General features: G+C 38.1%; 1 protein-coding gene across 4 annotated transcripts in view; it reads right to left on the reverse strand.

Moving 5' to 3' along the window:
• Positions 1–13,453, reverse strand: part of TOPBP1 (DNA topoisomerase II binding protein 1) — an 84,092-nt gene that overhangs the window by 5,281 nt on the left and 65,358 nt on the right. Inside the window, exons 19-27 of one of the 4 annotated variants that reach the window (XM_032236807.1) lie at positions 13,040–13,127; positions 12,657–12,849; positions 12,312–12,535; positions 11,229–11,392; positions 8,968–9,082; positions 8,630–8,793; positions 3,513–3,653; positions 1,918–2,007; positions 724–885 (exon numbers count right to left, since the gene is read on the reverse strand). In XM_032236807.1, the coding sequence (XP_032092698.1) occupies positions 724–885; positions 1,918–2,007; positions 3,513–3,653; positions 8,630–8,793; positions 8,968–9,082; positions 11,229–11,392; positions 12,312–12,535; positions 12,657–12,849; positions 13,040–13,127 (1,341 nt within the window). Of the gene's footprint in view, positions 1–723; positions 886–1,917; positions 2,008–3,512; positions 3,654–8,629; positions 8,794–8,967; positions 9,083–11,213; positions 11,393–12,311; positions 12,536–12,656; positions 12,850–13,039; positions 13,128–13,453 lie in introns of those variants that run through there. The other 3 variants (XM_032236808.1, XM_032236806.1, XM_032236810.1) reach the window with 3 other exon arrangements.

The raw sequence follows: 13,453 nt of genomic DNA on the forward strand, positions 1-13,453 counted from the left end.
TGAATATAAAGATAAGCCCTTGATTTAAGATCCACAACTGAAACCAGAATTACAGTTGGTAAGCAATACAGTTGTTAAGAAAGTGATTATGTGACTGGATGTATTTTATGAGAGTTTAAAGTGTGGTCATTAAATGCATCAATCACAGTGATTAAATAATTAAATAATCTGGCTGCCCCAGTTGCATTGCTTAAAAACCACAGGGGCACAGTGGTTAAACTGCAGTACTGCAGGCTACTTTTGTTGACTGCCAGCTGCCTGCAAGTTGGCAATTCAAACCTCACAAGCCTCAAGGTTGACTCAGCCTTCCACCTTTCCGAGGTTGGTAAAATGAAGATCCAGATTGTTGGGGGCAATATTCTGACTCTGTAAACTGCTTAGAGAGGGCTGTAAAGCACTGTGAAATGGTATATTTAGTAAACAAGACCATCTAAATGGTATTGCTTGTCAGATACTGACTGGGAAAGTTCCAAATCATGATCATTGTGACTGCAAGACACTGCAACTGTTATAAATGCAAGGTGGTTGCGAAATGCTCAAATTTTAATCACATGACTGCAGGGGTGATACAATGTTCATAATTTTGGGGGTGACTCGTAAGTCACTTTACTGATGTTGAACCATTGTTAGATGAACAATGAACAAATATGTTGAGGACTACTTGTATGTAATAAAACATAGCCTTGATAATTCAAAACTGTATTATGCCACTAATATACAAACCTGTATCAAGTAGTCAGCAATGTATTCTGGCTTCAGACAATTAACCCCTTGAGCTGTAGCCTCTCTTATATTAATTCTCACATCTTCTGGCTTCAGTTTATTAAGATCAGCAAAAAAATGAGTAACTTCTCTAAAGATAGGTGGAGAATATGCAGATAACACCTGTAGATTCAATCGGGCAGAGATTCTGGTTTACTTATATAGTATGTATGGAATTTGTTTTGTCAATTTCAGGAACTGAACAAGATCATCTAATATGTAGCCTTCAAGAAAACAGCTTGTCAGATTTTTAAAAATGTACACAGCATTTTGCTGAAATATAATACAATACTAATGATGGATGATGATTAATGTCTGCTCATGTGGGGAAAACTCTCATGAGACAATATATTGCATCTGCATTTTGCAAAAACTTATTGTAAATCATAATTACTTAATTTTTTTGTTTTACAAGTAAATAATGTGCTCTCCCACATTTTCCCCTGTGTAGATATGAATGAATAACATAGATCTAAATATCTATATGTTAATAAAATTCTTATCATTTAACCAGGCAAGTGCATCATAGGGCAACAATTTTTGAATCAAGGTAATTTGATTCAAATAGTCTTAATTTACAGAATGTGTCCAAAATCTAGGACCTAGGACTTCTGCCTGCACCCCTGGTAGATTGGGTCTGACTTGCGTGAGTCCATTCCCAAACACTCTTACCAATCCATGCCACCCAGGTATGCCATCCTTGACCAGCATGGCCCTTCTCACATAACCCTGAGGCCATCCAAGCATTCTTGATTCATGCTACCTCCACACATGTCTTACCTTATCTGGTGGCACCTCATATGCACCCACGGCCCCGTACACCCTACTTGACCTACACCAACCCCAAGAATCTTCCACGATTTACAAAGCACTTCTTGGGCACTCCCAGGCATCCTTCCTGATGTATGCCATCCACCCACATCTTCCTCAATCCATACTGCATTTCTGGTGCACACCCATACAACCCTGCCACCCATATGCTCTTCCTTTTTTACAATTGAAATAATTCCTTCAAATGGAATTCTTTCAATTATAAAGAATTATTAAGGTTTAACATACAATGTGAAAGCATTCTTTTTTATTAAAATAGCAACATTTCCCTCACCCATGATTATCAAATATACTGATATCTAAACAATTAAATGTATACACAACCTTTGCACCTCCTGATTCTAGAAGACGCTTGAAGCCTGATTCCTTTGCTGGATCAACATTCAAAATAACTCTCCAACCACCAAATGCTCCCTAAAAAAGAAAGAAACATTCATTCATATTTATATATGTTTGGGTGTGCACCAAAATATGGTGTGCACCAAAATTGTTGTCACACTGAAATATTTTAAATTTTTTACCATTTATATTTCAGGCTCAGATAGACAATGCAAGTGAATTCTAAGATTAATTAATTTTAGCAATTTTTAATCAAGGAAGAAATATAGATTAATGTTCTTCACTGTTCCAATTCAAATTGCGCCTTATTCCTGCACAAGATACTCTACCTAACAGCGTGTGGTTAGAGTCTCAAAAGGCAAAAAATGCTGTACCCGACTCAGAGGAAACTGCAGAAAGACTTCAGCAATACCACCACCCACAAATAACAAGTCAAAGCCTTTCTGTTACTTTGAACAAAAAAAGGAAATAAAATGAATTACATCTATAGCCCTTCCGTGTTTCAGTATATGTTGCGAGAATAGAGTTATCTGAATATGCACTCATATTGGTCACACACACATAAAAAGTGTCTCTCAACTGAAAGATTATGAACCGAGTCTTCCAAATCATGGACAGCAAAGTCTGGAGTACCATATTTTTTGGACCAGAAGATGCTGTAGATTATAAGATGCACCTAGCTTTTGTAGAGGAAAAAAAAAAATCTGCCTCTGCCTCCCTGCAATTTGCTTCCTTGCAGTAAACAGCAAACACCCTGGTGAGCTTCAGAACAGCCTGGTTTAGCATGAGCAATGGAGGGGGCAGCACCAGTAATGGGCAGTGGCGATTCCCGGAGCCTGGAACAGCTAATAGATGATATTCCAGGATGCAGACCCAATCTCCAATCAGCTGCTCATGTTAAAGCAGGCTGTGGTGAAACTGACCAGGCTATTTACTGTTTGCTGCAAGGACGCAAATTGCTGGGAGACAGAGACCGAATGGTGGGAGCCAGTGGGTGGGCGGGGCTTTGGCAACATTCACTGTATAAGACACAGACATTTCCACCCACTTTTTTTGGGGGGGGGGAATGTGTGCTATGTACCAAAAAATATGGTAAGTCCAAAAATGTTCATTAACTCACAGATTCTTTCCTTCAGCTCTCTGTTTCACTGAATATAATAAAGTAATAAAACTCATAAGAAACTTAGTGACTTAAATGTCATTTGGCAATGAATTGCTATCAAATTTTCCTAATTTAGATACATGAGTGGTCTGAGAAACGGGGAAAACTGCACAAACAGAATGATAGGAAACCACAGGATTCCAATCAAAGTTAAAAATCATGTTTCTTAAATCTCTCATTTGGGCATTTATTTACCCACTATATAACAAGGTGTTTTAAATTTTGTGTCTTTGAGTCAGTATTGACCCCTAGTGACTATCTGGACTAGTTCCTGCAGTTTTCTTGGCAGCATTTTCATAAATTCATGTGCTATCCATCAATAAAAAGTAATTTGAGTAAATTAAAATGGAATAATATTTCTGTTAGATGAAATATACCTCTGTCCACATTACAACTCATGATGTTTATGTGCAAATACCTCAGCAGAGCTGTTTTGCTCTTTCCATTGTTGTATTGTCTTTCTCCATCTCATTGCTGCAACTGCTAACTTCTTCTGAACTATATTGATTCCGGTCAGTACACTAAGTATAGAGTCGCTTCCCCACTCATAATCTTCCTCCTATAATGATACAGGTAATTCTCCAGTTACGACAGTTCACTTAACGACTGTTAGAAGTTATAACCCCTCCAGTACTTAGGACAGAGTCCCGAAGTTACGAATGTTGCAGCACCGCAGCTGTTTTTCACGCTTAAGAATGACCACAAAGGCACTGCAACATTTGCCCTGCCTAAAGTAGTGTGAGATCATAGGCTCCAAAAGCTTTCAATCTCAGCATGAAAAGTGTTTTCAAGCTGATGGGAGGCTTGAAGCAAAGTGATTTTGCTGCTCCAAAGTCACATCAGCTTATAAATGCTTTTCATGCCAAGACTGCAGGCAAACAAACTGCGGCAAAGAAGCTGGAGGGGAGACAGCTTGATTGATCTTCACAAGGTAAGTGATCTGGTGCAGCAGAATGGGAGGGGGAACGATTGTGGGGACCCCAGGGGAGGAAGCATGAGATGTCAGTGGGTTAGGGGAGGCATTGGGTGATCTGAAGCAGGTGGACTTCCATTCCTGCCCCCCTCCCTGGGCCTTCCCCACCTGAGATACCTCAGGTGCACTTAATGACCTGCGCATTCAATTAGCGAATGCATGGGCAAATGCAGGGAATGATTTACTCCAACGAATCCTGTAACAGCAGGCTCCATTAACTTTCTAACTCAAAGATGACATGTATTTAACTCTGTCAAGTTTGAAGGAAATTTCAAACAAAATCTTAAGACAAATCATTGTCATGTGAAACTGGACAGAATAGTAGAAATTTTCAAAGCTCAATCTATTAAAATTATTTTTTTCGGTACAGGTAGTCCTCAACTTATGACCACAATTGAGCCTACATTTTTTGTTGTTAAGTGAAAAATTTGTTAAATGAGTTTTGCTCCATTTTACAAACTTGCTTGCCACAGTTGTTAAGTGAATCACTGCAGTTGATAAGTTAGGAACTTGGTTGGTAAGCAAATCTAGCTTCCCCATTGACTTTGCTGATAAGAAGGCTGCAAAATGGGATCACATGACCTTGGAACACAGCAATGGTCATAAATATGAACTGATTGCCAAGTGTCCAAATTTTGATCACATGACCATGGGGATGTTGCAATGATTGTAACTGTGAAAAATAGTCTAAATCACTTTTTTCAGTGCCGTAACTTTGAATGGTCAGTAAATGAACTGTTGTAAGTTGAGGACTACTTGTATTCATGCGATAGCCAAATCCAATATTTTAACTTTCTTGGAAAAGGAACTCTCTTTCTGCTTCATATTTTAAGCAAATTTCAATAAGACCAGAATTTCTGAAAGCATACTTCATTTGACAAAAATTCTAATTCAGATTTATACTTATTGGATCTCTCTTCAGACAACTTGCTACTCACATTCATAACATAGATATAGCAATTTTTATGCAACCACATCCATCTATCATTCCTAACAAACCGTCCACTGAAACTTGACCTGTTTGTTCAAAAGACTTGTATCTACTGAAAGTGAAAGGCGATGGATTTTAACTTAGCACCTTTCCTTAAGTTTAGAGAAAGAAATGGAATCACATATAGGACATTTGTTCAATTGCTTTCCTCCCTCACAATCACTTGCTATTTTTACGCACTCACTCCAGAATAACAGACAATGAAGCGCTGCAAAACATGCTTCCTTTCCCACTTCATTCAGCAGTGGGATTCTGAATAGGATGCTGGTCAGGGCATTAATGTTACATCCCAACAGAAGTAAAGGATATACTGCTCAAGTCTATTGAGACCTGTTTCAAGGATTTAAAAAGAGCCAGAAAAATACAGAATTCACTTGGGTGAATGGATTCATTGAGACAAACAGGGTTTTAAAAAGTCTTAGGTGTATGTAAAAAACTACGGTACTTTTGCTAGTTTCGAATTTATCATTTTTAAATGGCCAACCATGCTGTTACACACGATTGGCTTTAGATGAGATCACAATGAGCAATGGAAATCCTAATACCTTTATTAAGAGGGCAGTTACAATATGGCTTACTCTGTAGTTCAGGGGTGTCAAACTCAAGGCCCGTGATGCTTAGATCTGGTATGTGGGGCCATCCTGAAAACAGCAAAGGACTGCCCTTTGCCAGCAAAAACAGCTCAGTCCTCCCATGCCTGTTTTTGGCCATGACAGCCTCCTGCAACCCTCTGCCAGCGAGAACAGGGGGAGCTCGGGGGGCGTGGATGTGGCATGGGTGGCCCTCCTGGAATTCCATTTTCGTTGCAGAGAGCTGAAGGAGGGTGTTGCAGGAAAAAATGGGGCATGGGGGGGGGTCACACATCCCCCCGGGCTCCATTTTCACTGGCGGAGGGCCAGCAAAACAAACTAAAAACAAAACAAAAGGAGAAATGTTTGCTCATTTGCATTTGAGCATCGAAGAAGGGACAGGAAAGGAGAAAGGGAAAGAGGAAAAACAAAGAAAAAGAATGGAAGATGGGAAGAGAGCAAGGAAGGAAAAATAAGGAAAGGAGAATGAAGAGGAAAGAAAAAAGGAAAGGAAAGGAAGGAAGGATGTTATAATGAGAGTGAGGGAGGGTCTGAGGGAAGTTTTGTCTTAGCACTTGGCCACCACAGATACCCCCGACATGAATGATATCAAGCTAGCCACAACTCGTCCCGGGCCACACACCCAGAGGTCAAACACAACGCTGATGTGGCCCTCAATGAAATTGAGTCTGACACCCCTGCTGTAGTTTAACAAAGATAGCAGCCCAAGGCATTTCAGTCCTTTCAGCAGTTCTGCTTAATTCTTTATTGTTCTGTTTATGGGCTGAAATCGTGCAAAGAAGTAAGACAGGAATTCCAAAGGTGCTTTTTCAAAAAGCAACTGGACTTTGTTTTTCTTGTAGATGTTTTGCTTCTCATGCAAGAAGCTTTTTCAGTACTAACTGAATCGTGGAGGATGAGTTTATATTTTTTGCAGTCATCTGATTGTTAGCCCTCTTTCTGAGAGTCATTCAGGGTGACCCTGTGCCTTCAGGGTCACCTGAATAGTGCAAATGGGTGTGAAGCCTTGCTAGAACAGCTGAGAGGACTGTGTTGTAAACAGGAGATAGATGATGCTGCATCCCTCCTCTGTTACGAGAGGGCTGTTAAGTCTTAATGTGGATAGTCTCTTTTACCCCTCTTTCAAACCAGTGTTCCTCTCTGTCCAGAGTGAATATTCTGTTTCAACCACCACAATATATATATATTCTCAATGCATACATACATTGGTTGGATTCAGACAAATATTTATTTACCATGAAATAGATACTGGGAAATTATGTTCTAGAGCAATGGTGGAGACCCTATGGCACATGTGCCAGAAGGGGCACTCAGATCCCTCTCTGTGGGCACATGTGACATCGCCCCAGCACAGAGTTTGTCAGAGTTTGACTATTGAGGCAGCCCTGGTGGGATCAGGCATCTCGTGGGGTAGCTTGGGGGCAAGGTCTTCGCCCTGGGAGAAAGTAAGGGGGGGGAGAGAAGAACCTGATGGAGCTGGAGTCCTCTTCTCTCCCCCCTCACTTTGTCCTTGTACTTTGGGTCCTCACACTTTGCCAGGGTGAGGACCCCACCCCCTAAGCTGCCCCATGATCCCACAGAGGCTGACCCAATCCCCTTCTCGAGCTTCACCCCCAGAGGAAAAGAAGCAAGGAAAGTCTAATGTGAAGCGCTTGGTTAAAAAGAACTAGAGCCTTTTTCCACGGCAGATGGGTAGCACCGAAGTCACAGGCCCATCAGGCAATGCCGTAGACAGCCCTTGCTTGGACGGGACCTGAATTAACTGTCTTAATTTGGCTACAAAGGGAAAGTCACCCCCTGAATCTTGATATGTACAACTACAAGCCTCATCCATATAGCACTCTAAGTCATAAAGGGATTTTTTGGCTCGGCAAAGTCAACAAAGTGGACCATTTTGAGTAAAAGAGTGCAAAATATGACATATGTTGCATGAACATGTCATTAAACATATTCATTGATGAAGTTCTAGATTGGGATCATACTAAGGCACAATAGGATTTGTGGTAGGTTGTGTTACTTCAGAGAGCTTTGATGAAGCTGTTAACACAACCTGCCTAATAGAGTCTTCTATGTGCCCAGCATGTTGTACAAACTTAACATTAGAATTATAATTTACTCTCTGAAAAAAGGAGAATGGATGGATTACTTCAGTTATCAATGACTGGGTAATTTGTAGAATTTAAAACAAATGTTGAATGTTGTTTTAAAATAATATAAAACAAAATAGAAATGAAGATAAAAAAATTCCCTCACCTTCTCCAAAGAAACCCAAGATATATTCTAATGGTTCTAGTACTTACAATTAAGACTCTTTTTGCCAAAAGTGCTAATAAACACAGTAGCTTTTACTTGCTCTAAATCATCCCTAAATCAATACATTCTCAATCAAAGTGGTTAAATTGATAGGGATGTTAGCCACTGTTAGCCCATATGTAAATGGATCTGAAAATATTTGCCTAATTGTGTAATGCAACAGACGTATTGACAGTCCACAATTAGACGGAGCATTGCAACCAGGAATATTTGGTGTCTAAGAATAGATGAAGTGGGCCATACACTTGCTAGAAAGATGAATGGGAAGGCTGTGTTTGATTTTGGGATTCAAATCCTCTATTAATGTTGCCCAAATATATTTGAGGACAGAGTTGCCATCAGCAAGATTCCCTCTTTGAGGGAAATGGACAGTTCAGAAATGTTAAAACATAATTAAATAAAATTATGGTTGAGGTTGGCCCAAAATTGTAAATAACAAAAGTTTTGTATCATTGAAAGCTGTTTTGGGGTTTTCTTTTAAGACAAAATATGTTAATGTATGAGTTGTTTTTTCTAAACTAAAACCGGGTTGTCACTTTGTGATAAATAAGTGGGTTTTGGGTTGCAGTTTAGCACTCGGGCTCTAAAAGGTTCACCATCACTGGTCTAAAGTGTAAATTACATTAAAATATTAATGAATTTTAAATGGTCTTAATAAGGTTGAATACCTTTACAAAGCTGTCTGCTGCTCTGCATGCTTCCAAATAGGAACGATGAAGCACCCATTTTCCTGCTGCCATTGATGCCAAGAATTTCTCATTACGAAGAGGTTGTCCCACAATTGTATGTGTGCAGCTTGAATCAAAGCATTGCTTCTCCAACACCACTCCCCCTAAGGAATATATTTTTGTATTGTTATTTTAAATCAGAATTCCTTTTGTAGGAAAAGCAAATTTAGGAATTTAAGAATTATTCAGTAATTCAAGCAGTTCAAAAGAAACATGACTCAACATGTCTCTATGAGAATCAGGATACAACACTCCAAAAAAATCTTTGAATCACCTACCTAATTCTTCAATTAGCTGATAATAATTAATTCGTTCCTGAGGATTAAGAGAAGAGAGCTGAAATCTGTGCATTTTTGTTGGTTCTTCATAGTCCCTTTGGTCAATTTTAGTGATCTGAATATGAAACAAAGGAAAAACAACTAAAGGGTGAATAGGATGCATTCTAATTAAAAATACCTTCTTACATAAAAAAATTCTTGCATATATTAGCAAGCCATCTTACATAAGTTTAGACTAAGTTATCAAACTTAAATTATCACAACTACAGTTCCAGTCCTTTAAGAAGCAGGTTATCAAATCCCCCTTTTCACATATTGCAGTGCTACTACATTGTCATTTATTACAGTAATACACTGCCACTATTTAGTATATAATAATTATAACAATAACAATAATTTGTGATACATTTTTAAATGTTCAGTTGACTGAATTTCATGTTTAATGAATAAAAGAGGAAATAACAACAATAATAATAATAATGGTCAAGATATCACAGTGGTTGAGGGCCGAAGTGTACCGTTTATTGATATTACTATACCACGAGATGTCAGAGTCAAAGAAAAATAACTGGAAAAAAATCACGAAATATGGCGACTTGGCCATCGAAACAACACGGCTATGGATAAAACATGTAACAGTGATACCCATTGTCATCTGGGCACTTTGCATCTGGGCACTTTTACAAAATGCATCAACAAATTGCAGCTTCCTGCAATAACACCAGCGGAGCTGCAAAAAACTGCGCTACTCGGAACATCATATATTTTAAGAAGATACTTGGTTGATACCTAGGACACTAGCAGCAACCCATATCAACCTTTGCCCCCAATCAATGGTATTTATGACACATTTTTAAATGTTCAGTTGACTGAGTTTCATGTTCAATGAATAATAATAATGATTTTGTTCATCATAGAGTCAGACAGATGTTCAGACTGAATTTGGCACTATGGTCTACCTACTGAATCCGTGCAAGGACTAGTAGAACTAGATGACCTGTAAGGTCCCTTCCAACTCTGTTAATCTGTAACCTAACCTGGAATAGGCAGATGTGGATGTTTCATGGTGTTACAGATAACATTGCAGGATGTAAGCTGTTCCGAGTAAAGTTGTCTTTTGCAATTGACTGATGGTGAATTTGTCAATACCAATGATGTTAAAATGGTGTTTCAGTTGTTTTGGGATTGCACTTAAGCCACCTATTATTATTGGGACTATCTTTGCTTGCTTCTGCCACAATAGTCTAGATCAGTGTTTTTCAACCTTTTTTGTGCAAAGGCACACTTTTTTCATGAAAAAAATCACAAGGCACACCACCATTAGAAAATGTTAAAAAAAATTAACTCTGTGCCTATATTGACTATACATAAAGTGTTTTTCCCACGGCACACCTTACACTATGTCACGGCACACTAGTGTGCCGCGGCACAGTGGTTGAAAAACACTGGTCTAGATCACGGTGTGAAACTAGGGGCCCGCAGGCCAGATGCGTCAGGTGCTGGCCACCCCACTTTTAGCAAAGGGGGGAAGTTGCAATACATCACATGACAACATGATGCTGCAAGTTTGATACTCCTGCTCTAGATCATTCTAAAGGCATGCATATATCTCTCTATACTAGTAAAGATGACCAATTAAATTCCAATTTCTAGTTTCTTAATCAAGAAGAATAAAGTCAGAAATAGTCAATTGCAATTAAATATTAGACTTAGGTACTATGAATATTTATTGGGAATTTTGATGTTTAACTTAGGGTTTCCGTTGAACTTTGCAGCATTGGCAGGATTTTAGTTTTCCCAGGCTTTCAACTAAATTTTAATCAAGGAAAAGGATTTCTGGCAGGCTAAGAAGAGAATTTAAACTGATCAGTTTCATGAAAGGCCTGTTCAACTGTCTTCCAGGTGATTTTTCATAAACATTTTAAAAAATTGTAGCGTTGGTCTACTTGGGGGATGAGAGAACTAAATTCATAGCCAATTCAAATTCTGTGAAGTGAAACCCATTATTTTAACTACGAGTCACAACTTACTTCTTGTCTGGATTCAATATCTTCATTACTCTTTAGCAAATAGAAGAAATTACAAGATTGAAAGTAACTGTTGGGAAACTTCTGAAATGAACATGTTTTTCTGTCTTGTACATCTACTATCTATAATTTCATATTATCTTATTGGTAGCTCCTAAGAATACTTCAAACTAGAAATACAATTTCTCACTTTATGTGTTACTCTATGTATTCATTTACCATGACAGAACATACATCTCCTTTTGGCTGGGGAGCGACTGGAGGATTTGCCAATGGAAAAGCAATAGCTGGAGCCAATGGAGTTGGGATCAGGTGATCTTCTTTAATCGGTGTTTCTGGATTACTAATTAGAAGACTTGCAACCTCCACTGAATCAATTTTCTTTGAATCATTAATCCCTTAAATCAGAAAATTATTAGTGCATGATTTTTCATATTTGATGAAATTGAAGTTTAGTGAGTAAAAGCAAATAAAAATGGACCAGTAAAAAAGGAGCATGATTTAAATCTGAATACTGAAAAGCAAAGTTCACATGAGTCATTTCCAATACTCCAAGATAGCTATCTACTTAATAGTAGGTAACTATTTCAACGTAAATTGAATTTTCTTCTGAATTAACATGATTAAAGCTATAACCCAAGCTTTATTTACACATGAAATAACAATATATATAATGTAAACTCAATTACATATAAGATACAATAGAATAGAATTTTTTATTGGCCAAGTGTTATTGGACACACAAGGAATTTGTCTTTGGTGCATGTACTTTCAGTATACATAAAAAGACAAGATACCTCGTCAAGAATCATAAAGAACAACACTTAATGATAGTCATAGGGTACAAATAAGCAATCAGGAAATAATCAATATCAATTATAAACATTAGGTTAATCCAAACACATATGTTCTAAATTCTATTTCAGTCTCAGTACACATTTCTGAATCCAAACATTTTGCATGAGAAAGGATTTCAAATTCATCAAGACTATAAAAACATAAAAATAAAATACCTTCCAGGCAGATTTATTAAAAAGAATAAAGCATTTAAAGTGCTCATTTACAAAATAACAAATAATCCAGATAACCTTCACTGTGTGACTCTTCGCTTTTCTATATAAATTTTAGAAGCTCCACAAATTGTCAAGCACTGAAATGAAAGCAATATACCTAATTCAGCCCAGATATCTTCCATGTCATAAATAAAAAATGATAAAGGCAGCTAAATTGTGCAGTTTCTAACTACAGATTCTCATGCAATAATGAAATCCAAACTCAAATGCTGAAATGCCATTCTCCATTTATGCTGCAACTTACCCATTTCAATAATTTCTGCATCACTCAAAGACTTTCTAAGTGAAAGTTCTCCTGGGGGCACTGCAGTAGTTTGAATTTGTTCTGAATACTGTGAAGGACTGTTAGGCCACTGAAGGTTGCTGGCAAGCCTTGCTCTCTCCTCTCTTGCCGTAGGGTCATCCCAAATTATCTGTTCATTCTGGGATGGCTCAGTATTGACATCAATTGCTCCATCATGTGACTGCCTGGGACATGAGGATATACAGCAAGTGTTTGGAAAAAAATGAGGACATAACGTAAGCTGCTCTGAGCAATTTTCCTAAGATAACAGACCTGAAATCTTAAGATATTCTAGCTAGTAGCTACCTTAAAGCTTCCAAAATTCTACTGCGGCCATTCCGAGCAGAACGAGGTCCATCTGGAGTTGTTGGAGAATTCTCAAAACCATTCCGAGATAAAGAGTTCCTTTGTCTTTGCAGCTTTGCTAAGGTTGTGGCAGTCATGATTTCTTGGAGTTGCTTCTGAAACTTTTCCCTCATTTCCAATGTCTGTGTTAAAACTTAAGATACAAAAGAAGAATCAATAAAGAATCTACTACAATCAAAACACACCAATTGGCCTTCTATTAAAAACTGTAATAGATCCCATTTTATGTCACTCTTTTCCCATTCCACAGTCTATTTTTTTTTAAAAAACTCAATGAAAAATTCTAGTACTTAGTAATGGGGGCCAAATACACAAAGCGTTACCTCCTTTTGGTTCATGCTCCTTTTGTTCAACCTCATTTGTTTGATCAATAATAACTTTTTTGGTATCGTTATCATTCAGTGAATTATTCTGAAATAATTAAATAACAAAACAAATCAGCATAAAAATTATTTACAAAAAACTCAAGTAATACACTATAGGCATCAGAAACTTTGAAATAGAATAATCAAGTTGGAAGAGATCTTGGAGATCTTCGAATCCAACTCCCTGTTTAGGCAGGAAACCCTATACCAGGAGTGTCAAATTCATTGAGGGCCATATCAATATTGTTTTTTACCTTGGGGGACCAGGTGGGCATGGCCAGCTCAATGTCACTGATGTCAGAGGCCTTTGTGGTGGCCCAAGTGCTCGCGGCCCTCCCAAGCTCTGTTTTCGCTGGTAGAGGCACTGCAGGC

This window comes from Thamnophis elegans, chromosome Z (genome assembly GCF_009769535.1).
Source record: "Thamnophis elegans isolate rThaEle1 chromosome Z, rThaEle1.pri, whole genome shotgun sequence".
NCBI lineage: Eukaryota > Metazoa > Chordata > Lepidosauria > Squamata > Colubridae > Thamnophis > Thamnophis elegans.